This window comes from Xenopus laevis, chromosome 3S (assembly GCF_017654675.1).
Source record: "Xenopus laevis strain J_2021 chromosome 3S, Xenopus_laevis_v10.1, whole genome shotgun sequence".
Classification (NCBI taxonomy): Eukaryota; Metazoa; Chordata; class Amphibia; order Anura; family Pipidae; genus Xenopus; species Xenopus laevis.
Genome location: NC_054376.1, coordinates 112,572,364 through 112,598,431, shown reverse-complemented (window position 1 = coordinate 112,598,431; position 26,068 = coordinate 112,572,364). Strand labels below are relative to the sequence as shown.

The following is a 26,068-nucleotide window of genomic DNA, read 5'->3' as shown; positions in this document are numbered from 1 at the left end:
ATTTTCAAACTCTTGGACTGGGGATTACCCTGGTAAGAGACCATCTTTCAAAAATATTTTTGTATTTTTGACTTTGTACTTTTTCATTATATATTATCTTAATTTTTATTTTTGACTTTAGTCAAAGAAATGGAGCCACACACACCAGTACTTATATGGCTTTATGGGAATTTAAACAATCTTTATTTAACCAGCTATTGACTTGCAAGACAAGGGGCTACAGCACCTATGATATCATCTACACTCATATCTAAGGCAATGCAAGGCACTCCACTGAATACATGAATAAAACAAATTGCATAAAGATATTGATGTTGAAATGTGCTGGGTATTATGCAATAAAGTATATATTTTTTACATGTATTCAATGTCCTGCTCTTCCTTATAGATTTATCTCATTGGTTATCTTTCAGGTGACCCCTGCAGTAAGCACAAAACATACTTTTTATAAATACAACTTTTGTGTACCACCAATCTCTACTATAATCATCATTTATGTGACAATCTGCTGAGTTTGAATCTGTTGCTATAGCATTAAGACGTCAGTGATGGGAAAAAAACTACTGGTCATCTGTAAACCATAAAAGGAAGCTCTATGGTTGCATAATAGTTGTGCTGAGACATTACTTGATATGTTGCAAAGCTTTACAAACAGTTTTAAAACTATATTTTGTATTTATGTGTTACGTAAAACAAAATGGAATAACAAAACATAAGCAATGATATGCAATATTCAGAAAGAATACTAGTGCTAATTTTAAACAATAAACTGTTCAATAGAACCTTTTTTTTTTACAAAAAAATATGTTTCCGGCATTATAGGCATTTAGTGTTGAGTGTAAGGAGCATCATGCTGCTTGTATCGAATTACCACACCTCTTGTGATAATGAACATCATATTGTGTTGCTAAGTAGTAATAAGTCTGCCGAGTCCTATAGAAAAGGAATTTAGGTATGAGATCCCTTAGCCAGAAACCCATTGAAAGCTCTGTATCAGGGGAAGGCCATCTCCCATTACATTACATTACATTTTAAGAAAATAATACAAAAATATTTTTTTAAATTTTCTTTTTCTCTGTAATAATAAAAAAGTTCCTACATAAATCCATTTTGTTGGCAAAACAATTCTATTGGGTTTATTTCATGTTTAAATGGTTTTAGCAGACTTAGGGGGTTATTTATCACAATCCAAATGTTTCTGATTATTTTATTAAATAAAAGTCCAAGCAAACTAGAATCCACAATTTGACCTTATTTATTATTAAACCCGTATTTAATCAGGAAACAACTCAGACTTTTTCCCAAAAGTACAAATTTTTTTGGATTTGTGCCCAAAAAGTCAGATTTCTGGCTATTTCCAGAGCAAACCACAGAAACTTTCAAATAGGTTAGGGACCTCTCCCATTGGCTTATATGCAACCTCAACAGGTCTGAGATGGAGGATTTTCAGATTCTGACTTTTTTTTCAATCATCTGGGGGAAAAACGGGATTTTTTTGAGTTTTTTTGCATTTGGACTTTAATAAATAACCCCGTAAAAGTATGGAGATCCAATTATAGAAGCATCTCTTATCTGGAAAACCGCTCTTATCCACAAAACACCTCGGATGCCATGTATTCCAGATAATAGATCCTCTGCATGTGCATTGTGCTGGGCCCCGTTGCTTAATATTGTGCTCACGGTCGGCACCCAACACCAAAACAAATGCCAAGCACCCTGGTCTCGGCTCGTGCTTCACCTGTAGTGTGACTGCCTTTGGCCTCGGGAGGAGCCCTCAGCTACTTGGATGCCACCAGGACTTAAACGAGAGGTGCAAGGCTAGAGGTTCTGGATAGACAAAGGGGCACGACTGTTAGCGAGAGTCTTTAGACCGAGGGTCATGGTACAAAACAGGAAACCAGAATCATCGTCAGAACAGGCCGGGTCGAGGCAGGCAGATGTAAAAGCGTAATCGTACAGGCAAGGGTCAAATCCAGATAATAAATCAGACAGGAGTGTACAGCAGACGGGGTAGTCGATATTCAGGCAAGGGTCAAATATAGAGGTCAGGATAGTCGATATAGCCAGGCAGGGGTCAAAACCAGAATCAGAATGCAAAAATACAGAAGCTCACAAAGCACTAGGAACAAGATCGTCATCACTCTAGCGCGCCTTTAAATCACAAGGAGGCGTGCCTAAGGAACCGGCACCTGCGGCGCTGAAGATTGACGCGGCAGGCGTCCCCGCCGAGGGGGCGGCAGGCGTCCCTGCCGTCCCCCCACTAGACCACCAGGGTGAGTAGTTTTCATCACAGCTCTGTTGTAATAGATGCCTGCAGACTGTTAGACCAGACCCCCTAGTTTATGATCATTTAAAAATAAAATGTACCAATAAAGCAAAGCACTATTCCTTTAAAGTTCAGCCAGAGCAAAGCACTTTTGTGTTTGCAAACACAGCATCCTCTATCATAGAGACTGCTTGTATTTTCATTTCCCCTGAAGGACTTACAAGCTGCCTGCCTCCTTTTCCTTTATTCAACCATTGCTAGCAGTAATACATAAAATACAGACACATTATTATTCAGTGAGAAATAGAGCTGTAAATGTTTTGTGCAATGCAGATGGTATGTGTGTTTCTTGGTGATTTGGTGATATGGTTTTCAATGGCTGAACACCTCTCTTCTGTACAGAGCACAACAGGACGAAACAGACATCTGGTCACAGATACTGGATTGCCACTTGCATGCAGCTGTGGAAGTAATACGCTTACTCAGCTGGTAAGTAATTGAAATGTTAATCCCCTAGCAAAAGAAATGTAAAACTGAGGCTGATGTTTACGTTTATGAAAAAATAATTTTCTTGTTTAAAGCTATCACATGGAATCTGTTCAATAAAGATATCAACTTCTTTGTAATATTCCATCAATCCTGAGATTGGTCAACTCTTTCTGGTCTTCTGATCTGGACCCAATGGAAACTGAAATATAGAGCAGCACTTATCCATGATACAAATACACATTCCTATATTTTATTTAACACTAGGACTGAAGGTGTTTGTGATCCCAGTGGTGCTGGCTAAAGATAACGAGGGCTGGGTTCTGTAATAGCAGGTTATAAATTACTGATGAATAAATACAGAGCCATATTGCATGTTCAGTTTGGCACCTACAAATCTTTAAGGTACAAAATAATAAAAGATGTAGTTTGAGAAAAGGGGATACAGAGATATTTTGGAGATACAAGGGAATCAAAAGTGGTTAGCTGACAAGTAGGCCACATGGGATAGATATGGCTTCAGCAGGTTAAGTGACCTTAAGTAGACAATTAGGTCAAGTATCATGGGGATACAGTGGATTGATACAGAGCATAAAGAAAGTCTGGATCCAGTTATAGAAGATAAAAAGACCATAGTTCTACTTTTTGCCCAGTTACATTGCCTTTAAATATTTACTTAAAACACCAAAGGAAAGTAAAGCACATGACTGAAAGCCACTTATTGAATTCTTAATGTAATGATTATGAATGCCAGAGGGAGTAAGTGGGAATTAAACCACCAACACAGGTAAAGAATGGCGAAGGACCTGATAAAGCTCACTTCTCAGTGCATGATTGTGTTGACAGTGCAGGTGTGCTCAGCATGAGACTGCTCATGGCGATTTTCCTATCCCGGAGGAAGTGGATGCATTTCATGAACCCCGTATGAGCAAACCAAGACACCAGTTGGTGTGTTTGTACGTATATATATATACAGAACAAAAAACAGTGCAGATATATGCAACTAAACTGGTTAGAGGGATGGAAGACTTAAATTATGAGGGTAGACTGTCAAGGTTGGGGTTGTTTTCTCTGGAAACAGTGAGGTTGTGGAATGCACTGCCGGGTGATGTTGTGATGCTGATTCAGTTAATGCCTTTAAGAATGGCTTGGATGATTTGTTGGACAGACATAATACTAAAGTTAGTATAGGTATGGGTATATATATTTTATGTGAACGTATGGAGGGGTGTGTGTATGGATGCTGGGTTTTCGTTTGGAGGGGTTGAATTTAACTATGTAACTATGTAACTGTATATATATATATATATATATACACACAAACGAAAAATAGTAGCGCACTCCTGGGATGTCTTCGATAAAAAATTAGTTTATTTACTCATCATTACTGTAATGATGAGTAAATAAACTAATTTTTTATCGAAGAAATCCCAGGAGTGCGTTACTATTTTTCGTTTGTATCTACTATTGCCCAGGAGCAGCACCCGGATGAATTGCCGAGAGGAGTGCGGATCACCGAGATTGTATTACATATATATATATATATATATCTTGGAGTATACCGGCACTCACCATATGCCAAGTTAAATCCCGGGTCCTCCTCATAATCATGGATAATAGAAAGTATTTAGGAGCACTCACACATACAGCTTCAAGTGACTTTATTCAAATTTTCACACAATCATTTCACACTTGAATGAAGTCACTTGAAGCTGTATCTGTGAGTGCTCCTAAATACTTTCTATATATATATATATATATATATATATATATATATATATATATATATATATATATATATATATATATATATATATATATATATATATATATATAAATATAAATAGTAAAAGCAGACTTAATTATTGTGGCTGGTGATGGGAGTGTTGGTGGGTTAAACCCTTTGCTTTTCCATACGTTTGGTCTATCATAGCAAATAGGTTGGTTTCTATCTTGAGATTGCCTCTTATCGGACATCTCTAATGTACATATCAAGAGTATTACTTTACATACAGGAAATGAATTTTCATAAATCTGTTTTGTATATAAACCTTTTTCTTAGGAGTGAAAAACCAGATCGCACCAGTGCTAAACACTACACTAGCGCAATATTTTTTGTAGACCAAGTTTTCTATAAAATGTACACTGCACCATCTAAAGGCCGGCACACCCTCTTTCCTTAGGTCCAGTGGGTGTAATAACAAAGAACTGCATAATGATTCAGCAGGAGGCTTGCTGAGGATGAAGAAGACAGATGTATATTTGCTGAGCTATCAATTGCAGTCTACAGAAAACTACCAAACCACTTTCGTATCAGAAAAATGCTTGGGTACATATAATGTGCCAGCCATGCTTTTTTTCAGGGATAGAGTTTGGAAACTATTACATTCATAACCATCATCCTTAATAAAATGGATGGGAAACCATGTTTATAGCCTACCACCCCCTCAATAAAAACTATAGTTATGATTCACAATTTTCACAGATCTCCAAAAAAAAATTTTTTTTTCCAATTTGTCCTTTGATGTTCTCTATCTACTAGCAAATTTACAAATGGCTTAAGGCTTCCAGACTCCTTCTTGCCTGATAGTATTTTGGGCAGGTTATCCAGGATGGGGTGGATTCATTTACTCACTGGCTATGAAGGGGAGAGAGGGGGGCAGCAGGAAAAGAAACAGAATGGTTCTGGCAGCAGCATGTAAATAGTGCAGTCCCTGTCCTTTCTGCATCCACTCTAGACACCCCCTCCCCCCAGCAAGCTATAGAAAGAGAGAGCTGTGCATTCTCAACACCCCCCTTATGCTTATTTCCCTTCTTTGTGTGTGAGAGATGTACACGGCTGACACAAAGCTTACGAGAGATTTAAAGAGGACAGGGCTCTGCTTTCTGCATCTCCGTAATGCTTTGTGACAGTCACGTAGGCATATGCAGCTGGCACGTAGCATGAGAGAGATGCAGAGAACAATATCATGTCTCTCTTGACACTGCACTCTCTGTGTAAAGGGTGAAAGTTTAAAAAAAAAGAATTCCTATTTAAAAACAATTATAATTTTATTAATAATGAATCAATAAAGAAAATATTTTTGTGGGATGTGTCCAGTGTCGGACTGGGCCGGCGGGACACCGGGAAAAACCCCGGTGGGCCCCGGGCTCTTGTGGGCCCCGCCGGCCCAGATCCGCTACTTAGTGGGGCGGCGCGACCCCACTTTGTTTGGGGTCGCGGTAGAATAGAAGGGCTGCGCATGCGCACAAACGCGGCGCCGCGCGCATGCGAACAGACGCGGCGCCGCGCGCATGCGCACAAACGCGGCGTCGCGCGCATGCGCACTAGCCGCCTGCAGCACTCCGGAGCGGCAGTGGCGGCTGGAGGGGGCCCTGGGGCAGTAGCCCCGGTGGGCCCCATGCCTCCCAGTCCGACCCTGGATGTGTCTAGGAGAGTCCATGGGGTAAATTTACTTACCGTCATAGTTGCGCCAGCATTGGCTTTGCCTCACTTCACCAGGTGTACATTCGCCAGTGCTGCGCAAAGTCACGAACATCCGAAGTTGCGCACAAGTTACCGATCGTTTGCATGTTGCACTAGCAATGTTACGATCAGCGGTTCGAAGTTACGATAGCGAAGGCAAATTTGCATACGGCGTGCAGTTAGAGTACAATGGCCATATATGCAGCAGCAAACACATTACACTACACAAGGCCAGGGAACCTTAATAAATGTGTTCTAATGCCCTACACATGTGCCCACACTATAGTTTAAGTGCCATATGTTAGCAAATGTAGGGGGGAAGGAGGGTACCCTTTCAGCCTATCATCCTATAGAAATTAAAAGACACCAGCGTTTTTTTGGACCATCCCTTGCTTGGTCTGAGCTGGCGAAGTAAAGTCTGGCGCAATAGGTAACGTTCACGAAAATCCGCAACTTAGTGAATTAGCATAGTTATGTCCCTTCGCCAGAGCAGAACTTCGCCTGGCGTAAGGGTGCAAAGTAGTGCTAGAGTAGGTCCACTTCGCTAGCAAATTTACTCCATAACCCGTTAGTAAATCGGCGGCAAAATGATGTCACGCTGGCAAATTTTTGCTTGCGTTAGCCACTTTAGTAAATTTGCCCCCATGTGTAGCAGAACCAGCAGTACAGGCTATATGTTCGCCCCTGCCATGAGCAAAGGAACTAAATGCTATCCCAAAAAGCCCTTAACATTGGTTGAAAGAAGAATGAAGGCTGCAGAGGAGAATCTAAACACTTGTACTACAGTAGAACCCCCTTTTAAGGTTTTTCTGGGGACCAGAAAAAAATGGTATAAAATTCAGGAAAATGTAAAATGAGGGAAATGTATTATGCATAATATACATATAAAACAGAGTAAAATGAAGAAAAACTTAAAATCAGGGGATGTAAAATTTAGGTTTCACTGTATTTAAATATTAAGAAAATGAAACTAATATTCTCAGCTCTATGTAAGTTTATATATAAACTTATAACACAAACCAAAATTGGCTTCTCCATGTATAGGTATAATGACTAACAAAAAAAACTATTTGTTGGTATGGGTTCCTGGGCAAACTTAGTGAATTTTATTATATATGGGGGGGGGGGGTTAACAGTGTGCTGATGTCTATTGACATAGTAAACATGTGAACAGATATCTTAGTAAACCACTAAATTTAGCTTATAGGGTCAGATTTACTAAGGTTTGAGTGAATTTTCAAAGTACAAAAAGTTCAAAATTCAAAGTAATTTTTTGGATACTTCGACCATCGAATAGGATACTATGACTTCGAATTTACTTCAACTTCGATTCAAAGTAAAAATTGTTTGAATATTCGACCATTTTGATCATCAAAGTACTGTCTCTTTAAAAATACTTCGACTTCAATACTTCGCCAAATTAAACCTGGCGAATTGCTATGTTAGCCTATGGGGGCCTACTACAAACTTTTTCTAAGTCTTTATACATCAAATAAAAATCCTTCGATCGTACGCTAAAATCGTTAAAACGAATGATTTTTTTTTTCGATCGTAGGATTGCCAAATTCGGTGAAAAAACTTCAAATTCGATTTTCGATTCTACGTTTTTCAATTCGATGGTCGAATTTCAAAGTTTTTTGTACTTCGAAATTCGACCCTTGATAAATCTGCCCCATAGTGCTATGGTTGCAAAATGTTAACTAGTAAACTCAAATTTGCAAAATGTTCACCTTTTAGGGACATGTGGGCACCAGCCCTGAATAACGCAAACCATTTCATAAAAAAGGCAATAAAGTATCTTACTTTGGAATTATTGAGCTTCCCTTTATTTTATTGATTTTTTATTTAGCCCTTACAGAACACGTGCAGTGGGTACATAGGCCCAGATATTATTATGCTGTAACACAATTAATTAAAAAAAAAAAACATGCCTCATTGACACAGTTTCTTAAACAATAACAACATTCCTATAAAACTAATTTTGACCGTTAATTTGAGATGACATATTAAACAGGTTGTACTATTTCTATTTTGCATATACATAAATGATAAGAGAAAAAACTCCCCTTTATGTACGACTGCACATGTTTAGCTATGCAATCAGCTCAGAAGAACATTCTAACGTGCTCCTTCATTTATTAAGGGATAAATGCCCTGAGTCCTATACACAGAGGACTTGCACGTAGGTCATGTAGATCAAGCTCTGTACAAAGCTCCGAGTTCATGCTTTTCACGAGGTTAATTACAGAGCTCCCTACATGTCAATGTACTTCTCATGTCCTAATCCTCCTGTAATCAGCACTGACATGTGCACATACAATTACATACAGAGACAGGTGCGCCTTTTTTGCTCCCATATGGGGGTGCAAAGAATTGAGCCTCAAGGTGCTAATTTATGGCCACAAGGTACAACTTAAAAGTACTTTGTTTTGTGTTTGGACTGAACCTTGAGGCTCCCACTTCATATCCTGAGTGGTAAATGAGCCCTTCTACGTTTTATTTTCATTTTTATACACAGATGTTCCTTGCTTTTAAAGACAGCTCACAAAGGCAAAATGAATCTAATAGAACCACCATGATGCTCTCACATTCGTTGTTGCAAAAAACTTGCTGTTTTACTACCTACATCTGTTAAAATACTTGAGGAAATGACTTCCACTTTGGATTTTTATATGCATTAAAAAAGGGGTTTATGTGAAGATATGCTTTTTTTTTTTAATGGAACATATTTCTGAAACTGAATTTCAAAAAAAATAAAGATAACAAAAATGTATAATAAGATAAAAAGAGGTGTCCCCTTGAAAAGGAACTAGCCAGGTTGTTTTGTTTGCTGCTGAGGGCAAAACATTTTCACAGATAGAACACTAGAAGCACTTAAGCGAGGAAAATAATAGATTGAGTTTTTCGGAACCACACAACATATATTTACTGGAGAGGTATGAGATGAAGGTGTTTATTGGAGGAATTAAAGCCATACTTAAAAAAAACACACATGAACAGTACATTTGAGATGAATGTCAGTGCTAAATCACTTAGATTACTAACTGATATTTATGCCAGATGATGTTGTGTTCTTTATTATAGTGATATATTGATATACGTAGTACCATCCAAAAAATTATATATATACTGTATATATAGCTTAGTAAATAACCCCCTTAATGTTTACAGTTAAAAAAATCCACTGGAGTGAAAGTATTGTCATTTTATATATGAGCAGTCAATGGTAAAGTACATACAATAACAAAAAATTAAATTTAACAGCGAACGCAAGGTAAAATGTTGTAAAATTCCCTGCAAAAGTATTTGTCAACCCATGTGTTAATGGAAAAAGACTGTTCAAGTCTTAAAAAATGAACAATTTGCATTATAATATTATAATCCCTGAGAGAGGCACAATACTTGGGGGCATATTTAACAAGGGTCGAATTACGAATTGAAAAAACGTTGAAATTCAAATTCAAAAAGACCAAATCAAATTAAGTCAAAGTTTTTTTGTTTATCGTATAGGTCAGTTTTCGATCGAATAGGTCCATATTCGGCCGAATTTGAATCGAAGGAATCGCGCATCCGATCAAATTCGATTCAAAGTTTTTCCAAAAAAACCTTCGATTTTTCAAAGTCCACCAATTGACTCCAAATGGGTTCTAGGAGGTCCCCCATAGGCTAAAACAGCAATTTGGTAGGTTTGAGATGGTTAATGGTCGAATTGGTACATGATAAATTTCGATATTTGAATTTTCTACATTTTTTTCAAATTCTAATCGAATTTGGACTATTCCCTAGTCAAAGTACACACAAAATAGCTGGAAATTCGAATTTTTTTTTCATTCGAAAATTCACCTCGACCTTTGATAAATCTGCCCCTTGGAGTTCCATTCCAAAACACAAAAAAAAAAAACACTTATGGGTGCTGAGAAGTAAGCTCTTCATATAATTTGCTCTATTCAACCCCTCTTCTCATTATTCCAGTTATTTATAGTGAATACAAAATTTACTTCCTAAACACTATCAAACATACAGCTGTTTATATTGATAATACATGATGACTTACGATGAAGCTTTTGTTCCTTTTTTATCTCCATCTTCATATGGAGCCCTGGCTATTCTATATAATTTCTTGGGGTGCTGGGATATTTCTAAGATCCATTCCTAGGGTTTCATTTGTTTGAGATGGCTAAAAGGAAAGTCTAGGAAGTCTTTTGTGATACCTATTACATCAATTTAACCAAGTATAGAAATGTAGGCACATGCAGTACTGTATCTCTCTTTAGTTTCTGTTGACGGGTTCATTCAACCTAGTTACAAGCTGGTGGTTAGAGTAAAGGATAAATATGAGTCCTGAGTACAAAGATAAGTGATATAACAACAACAACGATAATAATATTATAAACAGGGATACTAACCCCAGAGAACATTTGGTTAATGGAATGGTATGAACGGAAATGACTGAATTATGAAGACCAGTATATATGCCAATTTTAGTGTTGCCATTTTAAAAATGTTACATCTATCATTTCCAGCCATTCCAAGCAACGAGGACTACAAAAGACACAGGAAACTTAAAGGTGGAAATGTAATTAAAGCTGCTTCAGGTCTAGTAACCCATAGCATACAACATTTATTTGTCAAGTGTCTAATTGGTTGCTAGAGTTTCCCAGTCCTGGTGCAAACGGTGTCCTTTTATTATTTCATTTTTCTTCAGCATTAGGCATTTTCACTTCCTCAATCCTCAAGTTATTGTTATTAAACACAATTTATTTTTTTTATATCATCACTTACAACTGTGCAAAATGCATAAATTAAAAAAGAGCATTTTCTTCATTCCAACACATTTTTTGCTCCTGTAATTTCTGAATGTTGTCATTTACACCTGCTCTGAGACACTGTAAATTGTAAATGTAAATGAGGCTGCTCAATGATCAAGCACTGAGAAACCAGTCTGAATATACATTATCCGAAAGTGATGCCAGCATAACACACATTGCTTTGTATCCAAGTCTTATTCAGCTTCCCAACAGGCAACTGCCTTTATTGAGGATGCCTTTCGAGAACTGATTAGAGGCTATTGCCTTTTTTCAGTTTCGCACATTTCAAAATACATATATTATTGGACTTTTATTCTAAACCAGATTATCCAGTCTATGTTTCGGTGGCTTTTTTTGAAATACAATAGGCGAAGGACAGAGTTGAAGGATGCAACATTATTATTACAGATGCTTTATTTATATTTCGCTTTACAGAGATCAGATGTCATTCACATTAATGATGAGCTTGCAAGCTAAGTTCCATTCACAATGGTCAGTTTTTAGAAGTGATTAACCTGTCTGTATGTTTTTGGAGTGTGGGAGGAATCCAGCACAGACACAGGGAGAACACAAACATTCCCCGTCGTAAATACAGGATAACTCGGTTTTATAAAATTCCTTCTACTACACTGCAAATGTATGATAAGATAATTCAGTTATTATTTTGATAATAAAAATGGCCAAGGTTTCATGATATGGCAATTGCTCTTCTATCCAGCAACTTAATTTCATTAAATAGAGAGTTAATTTTTTTTCATATATTTTATAAGGAACCCATTTGTTTGGGGATAGATACAAAAAGATCAGTCAATGGCATATCTTTAAGTCAAACACCATCTCAATTACCTAAAACACGGTGGCATACATGCATCAAGAGGGTCAGACATTGTTTTTAACGTAAAAGAGTTATTTTTTTAACAGAAGAAGTTCTATGATCTTCCCTGTTCTTCAGGGTCCAATGCACTGACCCTGAAACGGCTATTGATTATGCAGCTCAAGATGCCTTTTTTTATTTAGAACTTTTCATATACTACTGAATATCCTGGATTGGTGACTGGGCTAACTTTCCAACTTATCAGTTAAAATCAGAGCTGAGCATTACTCTGCATTTAAGACATGTTTGGACCAGATGTTGTGCCTTAGTCAATACTCTTACCTAAAAGGTTTCTTGTTTAATTTGAAGTGCAGCTGTTATAACATTTAATCACTATTTAAAACAATGTTCTTTTACCAATCTTTTTCTAATAAATGTGTCTAAATGATGTTTCCTTATTTCCCCAAGATCTCAAGATGTTTATGGGCATCGTATTCCAAATCAAACTCTTCTGCTTTATAAACTGTTGTACTGTGCGTTCTACTGGACGAAGGTAGTCTCTCTATGGGAAACAGCATTCCAATGCTCTGATCCAATTTTTTTGTTAATTGGCCTACAAGTAGTTAATAAGCACACACACAAAGTATGCTATAACAATGACCTGCAATTTTACCCTTACTGAATTCATAGCAAAAAAAAAGTGCATGGCAAACTGATATACTTCCACATTATATGTCATTTGACAGTCCTCACAACATTTTTTGATTTCGTATGAAAGTTGGTTGTCTCCATAAAGCTTTCAATAAAGGCAAAACTACATTGCAGATAGGATTTTAATGCCGGCACAGATGTGATCATGTTGCTATTTATTTTGTTAAATGCGTGTTAAAAATGCACCCATGTGTCAAGCGTTCTATCTTTGCACATACAACTATACAAAAGGATTAAGGAGAGAATATAAGGTGGATGGATAGAGGGACGGACTGACAGATGGGTCAACAGAATTACAAGCAACTAACAGACAATATACAGAAGTTGATACAGAATACAAAGACATACTGTATGCATGAATAATGCATTGATTTCTAGGTATGGCTGATGAAGAGCTCCTATTTTTGGGGGAGGTGGATGCACACAAGTCAGTAAATGTTATAGCCCAACAAATAAACACTTGTGTAGACAGAGGTCAGCTCTTACTTTATATTGCATCACTAAAATATCCATCTCTTCTCTGCAGTTCAAGTCCTCTGGGACAAATTTCTCATTTTACCACAAAGACTCCTATCATAAGTGCTTCATATCAAGAAGTGCTCCTGGTTTTCAGGTTACTAGCAGAATTCACATTAACTTTGCCTCTATTTTTAACCTTCCCTTTGGACTTACAAAAGCCTTCATTGTATCTGCTTTTTATGGATCCCAGAAGCCTTTGCTAGCATAGATTGCTGCATACAGGGGCATTATATTATACAGCTTTAAGCTATATAATACTGTAGGCCTTCTGGTTAATATATTGAATCGTATTGCTTCAGACCGTTTTAAGTTCATTCACTTCTTAAAGACTCTGCCTAGTTAAGACTGATTATATTATTCCAATTAATCCCAAAATCTGTGAGACTTCACCAGATTTTGCAGGATCTGTGGGGCTTTACTGAGTTGACTAGAGTCCCATCTACCGCTTTTAGCCACAGTATTCATTAACACCAAAAATAAATAAATAAAAATAATTATCAATGCTCTGCAAAGAAGATAGGTTTAAACCTTTCCTTCTCATTTACACAAACTGGAGAGTTTGACACATTTCAGTCTATGATTCCCCTTCTCAGTTAAGAAGAAAACAGCAAGTCCTGTTTTGCTTTTCTCTTCCCAATGCCAAACACCGGCATTCCAGCATTGCTATGACTTTCTTTGCACTCTAGCATCATCTACTGGAAAACCTATAAAAAGCTTCTACACACACAGGCAGGTGTTAAATCATACATAGCATACACGATGGAGTATTAAAATGTAAATATGTAGCACGGTGATTATAATTCCAACAGATCACATCTACTATACATTTTATCCAAAACAATATCACACTGAACTTCATAAGGAATTAAAAAGGAGATACCCTACTAAATAATCCTATATATAAACCTGTATATATATATATATATATATATATATATATATATATATATATATATATATATATATATATATATATATATATTTATATATACATACACACACACACACTTGCTGAAAGTATTATAACATTGCATCTTAAGTCTCAACGGACACAAGTAATGACAAAATCAAAGGATGAAGCATGTGAATATATGTTGATCACAAACACAGTAAGGGGCAGCTTTTTCAAGTTATTTTAATCTCCCATCAACTCGTAATTTGATTAAAAAAAGACCAACAGAAATGTATTAAAAAATCAACTTAACTTTGGGCGAATAGGCTGTATTTGATCATTCAAAGTCCACCAAATGACTCCAAATTGGTTCTAGGAGGTCCCTCATAGGCTAAAACAGCAATTTGTCAGGTTTTAAATGTCAAATAGTCGACATTTGAATATTCGAATTTTCAGATTTGATTCAAATTTGGACTATTCCCTAGTGGAAGTACATTAAAATAACTTGAAATTCAAATTTAAAAATTAAAATTTTAAATTCTTCCCTTGAAACATGTGTACATTTATATATCTGATGTACCTACATATATACCATATTATACAAAAAAACAGAAATGCATAAAGTACACCGTGGCTACATATAAATAGTTATGTTTCTTCTATCCATCATCTATCCAATAAACAAATACACAGACATGTAAACATGAAACGTAAGTTGACAAGAGAACGTTAATACACATTGCTCATTGACGTTGACAGCAAATAATAGGTGACTGTGTTTAAAAAAAATATTTTAAATACATTAACCCCAGGTTTACAGAGAGCTGAATATCCTTTCATCATCCAGTTTAGCACCAGAAATCCCTTTTTACCATTAAAAGCAATCCCAGTGCATTAGTTTACTTCGGTATGTTTACCCTCCAGGGCTTTTACCTGTTCCATCAGAAAATAAAGCACCTTGGTGTTTCATGGAAAGCAAACCACAGAAGAGCAGTTTCGCTTCTGACCATCTGGGATGCCATTCGGCACGAGAGCTATAAGAAAATCTAATAATCAGGAACTGAATTGTCTATAAACATTCAGTGCAGAAGTGTCCGGCAACCTACTGCTTTTTATTGTAGGCCTCTTAAAAAAAAAGCTGAGTGGGCTTGTTAAAAAATGTTGACTGGATATTCCAAACAGCACAAGCAGGATGATAAATCATCGCAGCGTTTTAAACTGTCTATTTAAAACTTGCAGAAGGGCAAGCCTTTATGAAGTTACTTCCACACAGTATGACATAGGGAGAGTCCAATCATATCACACATTTTCTGAAAGGCTGATGGGATTGAAGGACAATGCCAGATATTCAGGGAGCAGAGAAATTTAAAAAAAAAAAAATCAATAGATGCCTTGAAATTGTGGTAATGAAGATATTTTTTATGAATGGTGCTACACTAGGTCAACTAATTTATCATCACATTCTTCCATGTGCCAAGCTTGCTATGTATATCCAGCTGCCTCTTATGTCTTGTGCATACAGAATAAAGCAAACCTCCCCCCCCCTACATTTTGGTATGGAAATTTCAGTGTTGGCAACCTTTACTCAATAAAAAAAAACAACATCCCTTACAAAGACCGGTTCCCCGGCCAAATTCCTATGGCACCTGTTCTGCACCAATCTAAGTTTATTCCATCAACTTTTCTTTTCCCCCATTGGAGAATGCATGCAATCATTAGAATAAATTCAATAAGCCCAAATACCACTTCCATATTAAACTTCATTGTACAATCACCATCACCCTGATGCCCCCATTATTCTGCCATAACACACAGTTAAGATGCTAATGTGCTTGTGCTTTCCATTCACCTGGCTGCCTGTTCTATATTATAATTATATATAAATATACATACATAAACACACTGTACACATGCATATACACACACACACTCACATGTTCCTACACACATATATTGCAATGAGGCTGAAATTGATGTGAAATGTCAGGGTGGCAAGGCATTCAATCAAAATAATAATGTTGCAAATCTGCAGGGAAGCAGGGATGTATGTATATATATATATATATTTTTTTTTGCAGTGCTTCCTAGGCAACTGTTTGCCAAGTATACAAAATATGCAGCTTTTGTATTATCTCCCAATACAAATGCCTGCTGTAGCTTGTGCAACTAGGCGAGAAGCAGATAAGCATGAAATAGGCTGCCGGATAGATGTGAGGAAGATTTGAAAGAATGATCCTATCATATCTTGAATAAATATTGTGGCTTTCCCCCTGGCTGCAAGCTAGATTTTTCAGTGGAAAAAAAAGGGCAACGATCGGTGTAGAAAAATGTAGAGGAAAAGGAAGGAAAAGCACTTCATATGGTATGGAAACACTCACCTGTCTCAGCTGTAGGCTTCCTACCCTTGTTAGCAGACTGAAGCATCTCGGGCTATCCCTCTATCCACTATCCGTTAGGCTCAGCACAGCTACTGTAAGTCCTTATGCTTGCAAGAAACGAGATTGCCTTCCTTTTCTTTCCTTTTTTTTTTTTTTAAAGGTTCTTTTTCCTTTTTAAGTCCCCTCTACGGGAGGGTGAAGGGGAGCGATGTGACACCAGCTCAATCTTGTGCAAGAGTGAAAAGGCAGCGGAGAGGCTCTGAATCCAACTGAGCTTCACACATGATTAAAACTCGCCGGAGAGGCTGCAATCTCTTGGCTACAGCACTACTAGGCGTGAGTACAAGAGAAGAGGAGAGGGACGAGTCAATGGAATGTGACAACATATGTGAATCAAAAGACAGAATGCAACGGCGGAGATAGGTACAGAAAGGAAAGTCACACAAGCACAGAAGAGGTGGAGAATGGAGGAGGAAAAAAAAACACCAATACAGAAAGAAAGAGAGAGAGAGAATAGATTTACATCAAAAGAACAAAAGCCAGTTGTTTTATTCCATAACTGTTCATTCCCCTAGCTCACAATTACACTTGCATTTTTTTTTCTGTCCAATCTTGCAAATCAGTCTTGAGTGCTCAGTGTTTTTAAAAAGGTACATAATCATAATATCATTTTTCCTCCCCCCCCTGCACGCTTTTTTTTTCTTGACTGACATTTTAATGTGCAGCCGAGAGTATCAGTGGTTGTTTGGGGATGTGTTTATCTGCAATCTAGATCACATTTTCATTCAGACAGACAAAATATATCAATACATTTGCCAATCTGCGCAGTCAGTGTAATGTGAGTGGCAGAAAGTTGCTGGAGAAAAACATGGGAAAGAAATCGGGATTTAATTTAAGAATGTATATTGAAGGCTTTCACTTTTTCATTTAATTGTAAGGGTCTTTTCCTTAAAGCATATTAATGAATGAATAGTATAAATAATGAAAGAAATCAGGATTTAATGTATAGAAAATGTATATCGAAGGCTTACACTTTTTCATCTAATTGTAAGGGTCTTGGGATGTTTTCCTTAAATCATATTAATGAATGAATAGTATAAATAATAATTAGGATTTATTTTGGTATACTGTACTGCTGCTGTGTATTACAATTAGTAAGTAAAATGAATATATATGTGTGTACATATTTGCTGTGTGGGACGAGGTGCCCATAATGACAAGATGCACCCAATATACCTTTTACAAGACAAAGGAGCCTTTGCAAGCACAGGTAGTAGAATTCTCTACATATGGTATGTTTTGGTGAGTAATGATAAGTTGTTACTCCCAACCCGTAAAATTAAATAGTATTTCTTTTATTTTTTGTCTTTCTGATTTGTATCTATTTAGTCAAACATTCACTTACCAGCACTCAAGTTTGTCAGAGACTCATTAAAAACCCAAGACATAGAGGGGGGAGAAGGAATGGGCAGAGATACGCAGCACCCAAAGCTTGTCAGACACTGTATAAAAGCTACATGCATATTTCAGCTTGGCTTTGAAGCAAAATCACAATGGTGTACCATCGGATTAAATTATGCTTCGTAAAACATATTCATTATGAGTTTTGTCTTCAGATATCCAAGCCTGTCAAGTGCTCAAAATGAAATGAGGGATCAAGGCTTCTGGCTCCTTTTTATTTTCCCCAAACGCAGAGAGCAGCATTAACAGTTTTAGGGGAAGGAGATATGTCATTTTATCAGAAGCAGTCAAAATACCCAACCTAATTCAAGTCTGGGGATCTGATTGCAGAACTCATGCCAGTAGTCTGGAGACGACCTGCTTTTGGTCAAAGAAACATGCCTCCGCTCTTTTGAGGATGAGTGAGGTAGCTGTTCCAGTATCTCAGTATGAAGGAAGTCATAGGTAATAAGCCAAGGAATTAGTTACTTTCATTTTGTTTGGTGTCACATAGTTTGTTAACTCCCCAATACATGTTTACATTGTTTACAGTTAATGGACATTATAGAACTAATCACACAAGTGCAACTCTATTCGGAAGGGGAAGGGGTTATTTTTACAGTGAGAGCTGTGAAGATGTGGAATTCTCTCCCTGAATCAGTGGTACAGGCTGATACATTAGATAGCTTTAAGAAGGGATTGGATAGCTTTTTAGCAAGTAAGGCAATACAGGGTTATGGAAAATAGCTCATAGTCCAAGTTGATCCAGGGACTAGTCCGATTACCATTTTGGAGTCAGGAAGGAATTTTTCCCCCTCTAAGGCAAATTGGAGAGGCTTCAGATGGGTTTTTTTGCCTTCCTCTGGCAGATACTGGCAACTGGCAGATAGGTAGTTAATAAAAAAAAAAAGGTTGAACTCGATGGACATGTGTCTTTTTTCAACCTTACTTACTATGTTACTATGTTACTATGTTACTACTTGGTAGATGTACAGGTGAAGAAAGCTCAACCTGCACCTGACAATAACATGCAAAATGTTGCCATTTAGGACCCGTTCCCTGTATCCAGAGAATAACCACAAAATTATTGTGTTTTGGGCAGAAATTTCAGATTCTTTTACGGTGCTGGTAGTCCATGGGTAACCCATCTGGGTACCTGACAAAGGTGAAGGATTGGTCCCTACCACCCTCCCCTGAGGTTAGTGTACAAATTGTCCACTTTTCCACCTGATTATTCTCTTGTGTGACATTCCCTTCAGTTAACAGTGACGCCACTTCCAGTTCCACGAGCCTCTGGGTTGGAAGGTAAGTTAACTATTTGCAGGAAGGGTCAGGTTGTGTATCTAGGTAGGGGAACATATTGGGTGGCATGTGCTGGTTGGGTTGCTGGTCAATGGGTTCAGGTCAGATGTGACCAAAACCCACAATGGTAGCCCAAATTTCAACCCAAACCTACAGATCCAGTGGGTTTTTGGTCAACCTGTACTTTACTATTGGTAGACTTAAAAGTGAAAGATTATATTACAATTATTCTTGGAATCGTGTAGCTATTGTATTGGTTTCAGTGGTGTTTGATCTGCAGATCCCAACAGGTTTCCATACCCAAGCAATCAGGCATTTGGTTGACGGACAGGTGAGTGAATAGGCCTGATATAATGCCATCATATTAAGAATCACAATATGCTTCTGGTATTAAGGTCACAAATCCAGCAAAGTTTAATTCCTGATATGTGTCAGCATTTATTGGCAGCAGTCATGCGCTATAGAAGATATCCTTCGTCACTTCAATGATAGACCATGTAAAAACCAAGCAATGCAAGTGAGTAGCGAGTATAAAATTGTGGTGTAAAAAAAAAAAAAAGATGCTGACTTAAAAAAAGTTAAGGACAAAAGGTGTGTATGTGTGTGTGTGTGCCACAATTTATTGAGTGCTCTGGCTACAACACCTGCATGGGCACATACAAGCCCACAACTTAAATGGTACATTAGCTCATACCAATTGATTGTTGTTTACACTTGAAATCCCATCTCTACATATTTACAATTATATCTGTATTAACACTAAGAGCTGGAGCTGCCATGTTGCTTTTGTCAGCAGAGACAATCTCTCTATACAGTATTATTATTTTAGACTTATCTCTGCCAAGGTACTAATGAGGCTATGTAATATATGGCAGAATGTTTGCCACAGTTCTTCTCACCTATAGGACTTTAGGATTGGTAATGACAACATTTCACCAGCATTGGAGGCAATGGGCAATTTTCCCACTATTTTTTCTTGGGCACAATGCATTGGAATCAAAAGACTTTTTGTCTATTTTTGTCCTTATATGCAGTGAAACCAATAGCAGTTTCCCCACTTTTTTTATGTGCTGAATGCAACGGAGCTAATGGGCAGTTTTTCCCCACAAAAAAATATCTTTTTTGGGGCAATCCAAAATACTTTACAATTTCTGCACGAAGAATAAAGAACTAGTCAGTAGTTACTTCTTACAAAGCACAAATGAGCAAGGCCCACTTACCCTCCGGTATCTATCAGTATTATTATACCCTCTTGTTATGCAGTGCTGCAGAATATGTTGGGGCTTTTAACATAATAATACTAATGATACAATTAGAATACCAACATCTCATTTGTTACTATTGGCTCATGACAGTCCAAAATGGCATTGGCTGTTGGAGGAGAATAACAGCAAGCTAGCCACTAATTATAATTGACTTATAAATGATGAAAAAAACATTGATGAACCAAACTCATATAGCCATTAAAGTTGCATATCTGGTGTATGGACATTCATATGGGCATTCATATAAATAAACATGACTATTGTGCTTTTATAGCAAATAATAATCCTAACGTAAGTACACTAAAACCTTTTCTGTCCTCTATCTTGCTGTAGGTGGCAGCACAGTGTGGGCATTTGCCCTTCTGTAGAATAGAAATACACTGGCACTCAAGGCAACTGAAATGCAGGGTTACCCCTTGCTATTTATTTTGTGACGTTCACACAAAATAAATAGCAAGGGGTAACCCTGCATTTCAGTTGCCTTGAGTGCCAGTGTATTTCTATTCTACGGATATATTTGGGGTTGCCATACTCCCTACATTGTGCACCAGGCGTTCTCACAACAAAGAGTTTTAAGAGTGTGCCCTGCCTCACCTTCTTCTACCATTTGCCCTTCTGTGTCATGGCTTCTACCGACCCACTTCCCTTCCTGTTTCTCTTTTCCTAGTTCCAGGATAGGATTTCATTTTGTTAACCATAATAGCAACTTAGCACCCTAGTCAAGTTTAGATGCTAAGCTCTTTAAAAGCAAGCAGTACCTGGTGCAAACATTGTGGTTTTTGTTAAAAAGAAAATAGAAATGCACACAGTACCCACAATACAGGACAATAATTAAAGCAGAAAAGCAAATTCCACCTCCTTAATCATATTCCCTCGTCCACCTTTTATTCTGTAGACTGTAGTACTTCTTGCGCTATTTAAAGAGGTTGTTCACCTTCAAATTAACTTTTCGTATGACAAAGAAATTGACATTATAAGACAAATTGCAACTGGTTTTCATTTTTTTTATTAGCTTTTTTATCTTTTTTTTTTCCGGTTTGGAATCTAACCAGCCAACTGGTTGCTGGGGTCTTGTTTATCTCTGGAACTAGGCAGTGGTTTGAATGAGAGACTGTAATATGAATAGGAAAAGGCCTGAATAGAAAGATAAGGAATAAAGTATCAATAATAAAATTGTAGCCTCACAGAGCTATATTTTTTGGATGCTAGGTGCAGTGACCCAATTTGAAAGCTGGAAAGATGTAGAAGAAGAAGACGAATAATTAAAGAAAACTATAAAAATGAAACATTAAAGATCAATCGCAATGTTGACAGGAATAGGGCATTCTATAGTATACTAAAAGATAACTTAAAGGTTAACCACCCCGTTAAGCGAGCAAAAGTGTGTAATGTCACCAAAAAAATTGGTGACATTAGATAAAGTTGTTCTGAAGCTTTCCTAGTATTATCTATCAACATAAAACCAAGTAGATGACAGTAGTTATTCTAGGGACTCAGGTATAGCATTTGCTTGTCCAAGGGAAGAGGAACTTTGGCAGCTTATAGAGATCATTTGCAAGCCTTAGCACAGTGTGGTCATCCAACTTCCCCTCAGTCAGTTGTATGGTTGCAACCTTTCCTTTCATTGAACTTCAGATGGGGGGGGGGGTGGAGCGGTGATGTCACGGGCAGAACCAATGATGTCAGGGGTGGAACAGATGATGTTAGGGGCAGAAATGTTGACATAAGACATAGGAATAGTGATGTCGGGGGCGGCTCTATAACATGGCTATGACATGGCGACCAATGGGAGTCAATAAATGGGAGTACTATCCGGATTTCCTTCTTTGGAAGCTGCCCCTCCAAAAACTGACCCATCCAGGACAAAACTGGATAGGCGGCAACCCTAGTCAGCTGTGTGAAGAAATTCATTCATTACAGTAGGTGCTCCTTGCACATCCATATAGTTGCGTTCAGAAGAACACTGTTCTATTGATGCGGAGGAACACTGGAGCTACTGCTACCTTCAAAACTGGTGATAACTCCAAGGTTCCCTGCAGCAATTGTGCCAAATGGTGGAAATTACATTGACCGGACTTACTAAATTCCTTTCTGATTCGCATTGAAGTGCAAGGGTAATTGCACTAATTTAAACTCATCAGCTGCAACTATGTCAGGCATATCAACCACCAGTGACCACAACAACCATGGGCGCTGCTGCCATGAGGTGAGTTGAGAAACTTGCCTCAGGCAACAGTAGCCCGCAAATTACCAGGGGCGGCAAAAAAAGCTGCTCCTGGTAACGTTAAAGGGGACCTGTTACCCAGACACAAAAAGTTGTATGATAAAACTCATTTACAAATTAAACATGAAACCCAAATTATTTTTTTATTAAAACATCCATACCTGTTATAAACGTGTTTAAAAGTCTCAGTCGTCAATCAATAAGTTTCACTTTTCATTTTGTACTTCCTAGATATTACTTTGTTTTTCACAATCCCCCTCTCTCCTCACCATATAATTGTGTAGCCATTGTATGGGAATAAGCATCAGGTCCCCCATTCTAAAACTTAAACAAGAATATGGCATGCCGCAAAGATTGCCTTAATAACAGTGTTCACAAAATGGCACCTACAGATGAAGCCACTTGGATTTGTGAGATAAATGCGTCATGACTCATGGTTAATTGAAGAAACTGCGTTATCTAAAGTCATCTTAACTCATTTAATGCATTTAACCTTTCCATTAGCATACCAAAGCACCATTGTGAACAATGGTGAATGCTTTAATTAGATGGGATGTTGTGACGCAGTTTTCTGTGTTAAATGAGATAAATGGGATATCTGTGTTTAGTTATTCTGTGTCAAACAGACAAACCAAAGTGGCTGCATCTGTATCTGCTTGCTTAGATTGTGAATTCAAAAAAAAAAACAAGATTTAAATATTTTTTTATAGTGCAAGTAAACAGGATTTTGAATTGTTTCTTAAGATGACGGGTTCTCTTTAAAGGAGAAGGAAAGCTATGGAGGAATTTTATTGCCAATAGATTAGCTGCAATAGTGCAAGCTAGAAAGCTATATTTATTTTGTAGAATGTTTTACCATACCTAAATAGAGCTCTCTCTGTTTGTTTAGGATAGCAGCTGCCATATTGGCTTGCTGTGACATCACTTCCTGCCTGAGTCTCTGCCTCTGAGAGTCTCTGAGAGAGGAGAGGAGCAAACTGAGCATGCTCAAGCCCTAACCCTGAAGGTTTAAGCTGAAAACAGGAAGTCTGATACAGAAACCCATGTATACACAATAGAAGGACAGAAATGCTGTGTTTCTTTTGACAGAGGACTCAGCAGCATTACTTTGAGGGTTTACTGGTGTATTCCTATAGACCTTTTTTGATAAAGCTCACTTAGTTTTAACCTTTCCTTCTCCTTTAAGAGTGTCCAGATTTTTCTTTTCGGCTCTGCTAGTGCAGAAAGCATCCCTACACTCTCTCCAGCACTCAAAATGGTATGCACCATGTGCAAGAGGAGGGGGGTGGCATCATTAAGGCTGGTTCAGGGTTGCAAGAAGCAGAACCCCCTGACAACAACACTGGAATTCTGGGAAGAAATACTGCAAAGTTTGGTGATAATGCACGTTGCTCACTGCCCTAGTATTCGTAAATGACCCTCATATGTTCCCAATGACCAGATGTTCTGGTTAGGTAGGCAGGCCCGGATTTGTGGAAAGGCCACCTAGGCCCGGGCCTAGGGCGGCAGGATTTTAGGGGGGCGGCATGCTGCCCAACCACACCCACATTGGTTCAAAAACACTGGGGATGCACTGGAGATACAATCATTTTTTACATTTCCCGTGCACCAATCTCCATTTCTCCTGTTCCCCTGGAGGGGACAGGGGCGACGAACGGTAGTGGGCCTAGGGGCGCCCACTATGTAAATCCGGCCCTGTAGGTAGGTTTATAAACTAAAAGGTTTACACTTACTTATGAAAGTGTCCCTAGAATAAGCTTAGGGGGAGAACAGTCTGCCTCCTTTATATTTTTTTTCTTTTTCAAGTAGCTGTCAACTAAGCGTTAAATCCAAATATTTAATATTGGATATAGGTAGAATGTCAAATCACTGTAACAGGAATTTATTACAACTAACACTAGCACAGTTTAGAAATCCTACTGACTCTAAATCCTGCCTTCTGCATTTTGCAGTTTATATTTCAGGTCAAATGAGGTTTCTCTTTTCCAGGTATGTTAATCGGTTGAAAATCAAACTGCGTAAAGGGAATTAAAACACTGAGGGGAAAAAAATCCTGCTGTCTATTTAATAAAGTGCTCAGAAACTATTTCATAAATCATGCTAGCATAAAAATACACTTTGCTTCGTATGGAAAAGTTTTAATATTTACTAACAACAAAGGTAATATTAGCTATATTTTCACATGCAAGCTACAAAATGAACCATCTAATAATACAAGTCATGGGCTTTGCTTGACAAAGGGACCCCTCAATTGACCTTTCGCCTTCAGCCTTCCTATTGAACCCCATTGTTACATATCATAATGAAACATCAGGAGTCAAACCCAGCCTGAAGCCACTGCCAATTATGCCTCAAGAAGGAAAAAAATTCCATCCTGATCCCAATGGCCATCAGAAACATTCCCTGGATCAAGCGACATTCATTTAACATGAATAATAACATGCAAGCTCTCTCATGTTTATACTATAACGAAACCACAATATAACAGTACATGCAGGAATACATCCACATTTGCTTATGAATAGATAATATAAGAACCAGTGATGGTCAAATTTGTCCCGTTTCGATTTGCCACAAATTTCACAAATTACTCGAAATTCACAAAACGGTAAAAAATGTGCAAAACGGACGACGTGAAAAATGGGCATCGGTTCCGTCGCTGGTGTCCGAAAATGTTGACATCCGTCAATGGGCATCTGTTAATCGTCGCTGGCGTCTAAATTGTGACTGCAAATACGCAAATTCGGCCATCACTAATAAGAACATAAAGAGAAACTCCTGACATTTCACAAACTATGCAAAAAAGGGGAGGGTGGGAGGGACACACATGCTGCAATAAAAATACAACCAACTCAAGCCTTTGCAAGAGCTCATCTTGATGCTTCTGTAACAGACTTCTGATGGGAGTGCTTTGGCAACATACCAATTGTATAATGTTCCCCCTTTTTATCCAAATCTCCCTACAGTACCTACCAAGAAAATTATAAATGCACAGAGCCACAGACACATTTACCAAACCGGATACTTGTGTACAAATATTCTGTATCTGTTCAGCTGCCTTGAGCAACCACAGTACATTCATTTGTAATGGAGTGTTAGTGCTTAGTGCTGCTGCTGATCTGTACTGAATAGTTACTAACACATATCTGTACTCATGTATCTGATGGTGCTATGGTCATATACCAGGAAAGTTTGCCCAGAAACCCCCAGAATGGGGGAAAAGTTAGACCGTGGGGCAAATTCACTAAGCGCCGAAGCGCCGAACGCTAGCGTTAATTCGCTAGCGTTTGGCATTTTCGTTACTGCGCAAATTCACTAACGAACGCAGGTGTAGTTTCGCTAGTGTTACTTCGCAACCTTACGCCTGGTGAAGTTTCGCTAGCGACATAACTACGCAAATTCACTAACGCGCGCAGTGTACTGAACACTACCTTTTACGCTAGACGTCCTTCGCCACCTCAGACCAGGTGAAGCGCAATAGAGTAGATAGGGATTGC

At 38.0% G+C, this 26,068-nt stretch overlaps 1 protein-coding gene across 2 annotated transcripts in view; it reads right to left on the bottom strand.

Moving 5' to 3' along the window:
- LOC108712409 (teneurin-2) overlaps positions 1-26,068 on the bottom strand; it is a 1,104,728-nt gene that overhangs the window by 774,901 nt on the left and 303,759 nt on the right. Inside the window, exon 1 of one of the 2 annotated variants that reach the window (XM_041588751.1) lies at positions 16,341-16,854. The exons of the other annotated variant lie outside the window; for it this stretch is intronic. Within the exon in view, the coding sequence (XP_041444685.1) occupies positions 16,341-16,386 (46 nt within the window). The 5' untranslated portion in view covers positions 16,387-16,854. Of the gene's footprint in view, positions 1-16,340; positions 16,855-26,068 lie in introns of those variants that run through there. 2 annotated transcript variants of the gene reach the window in all.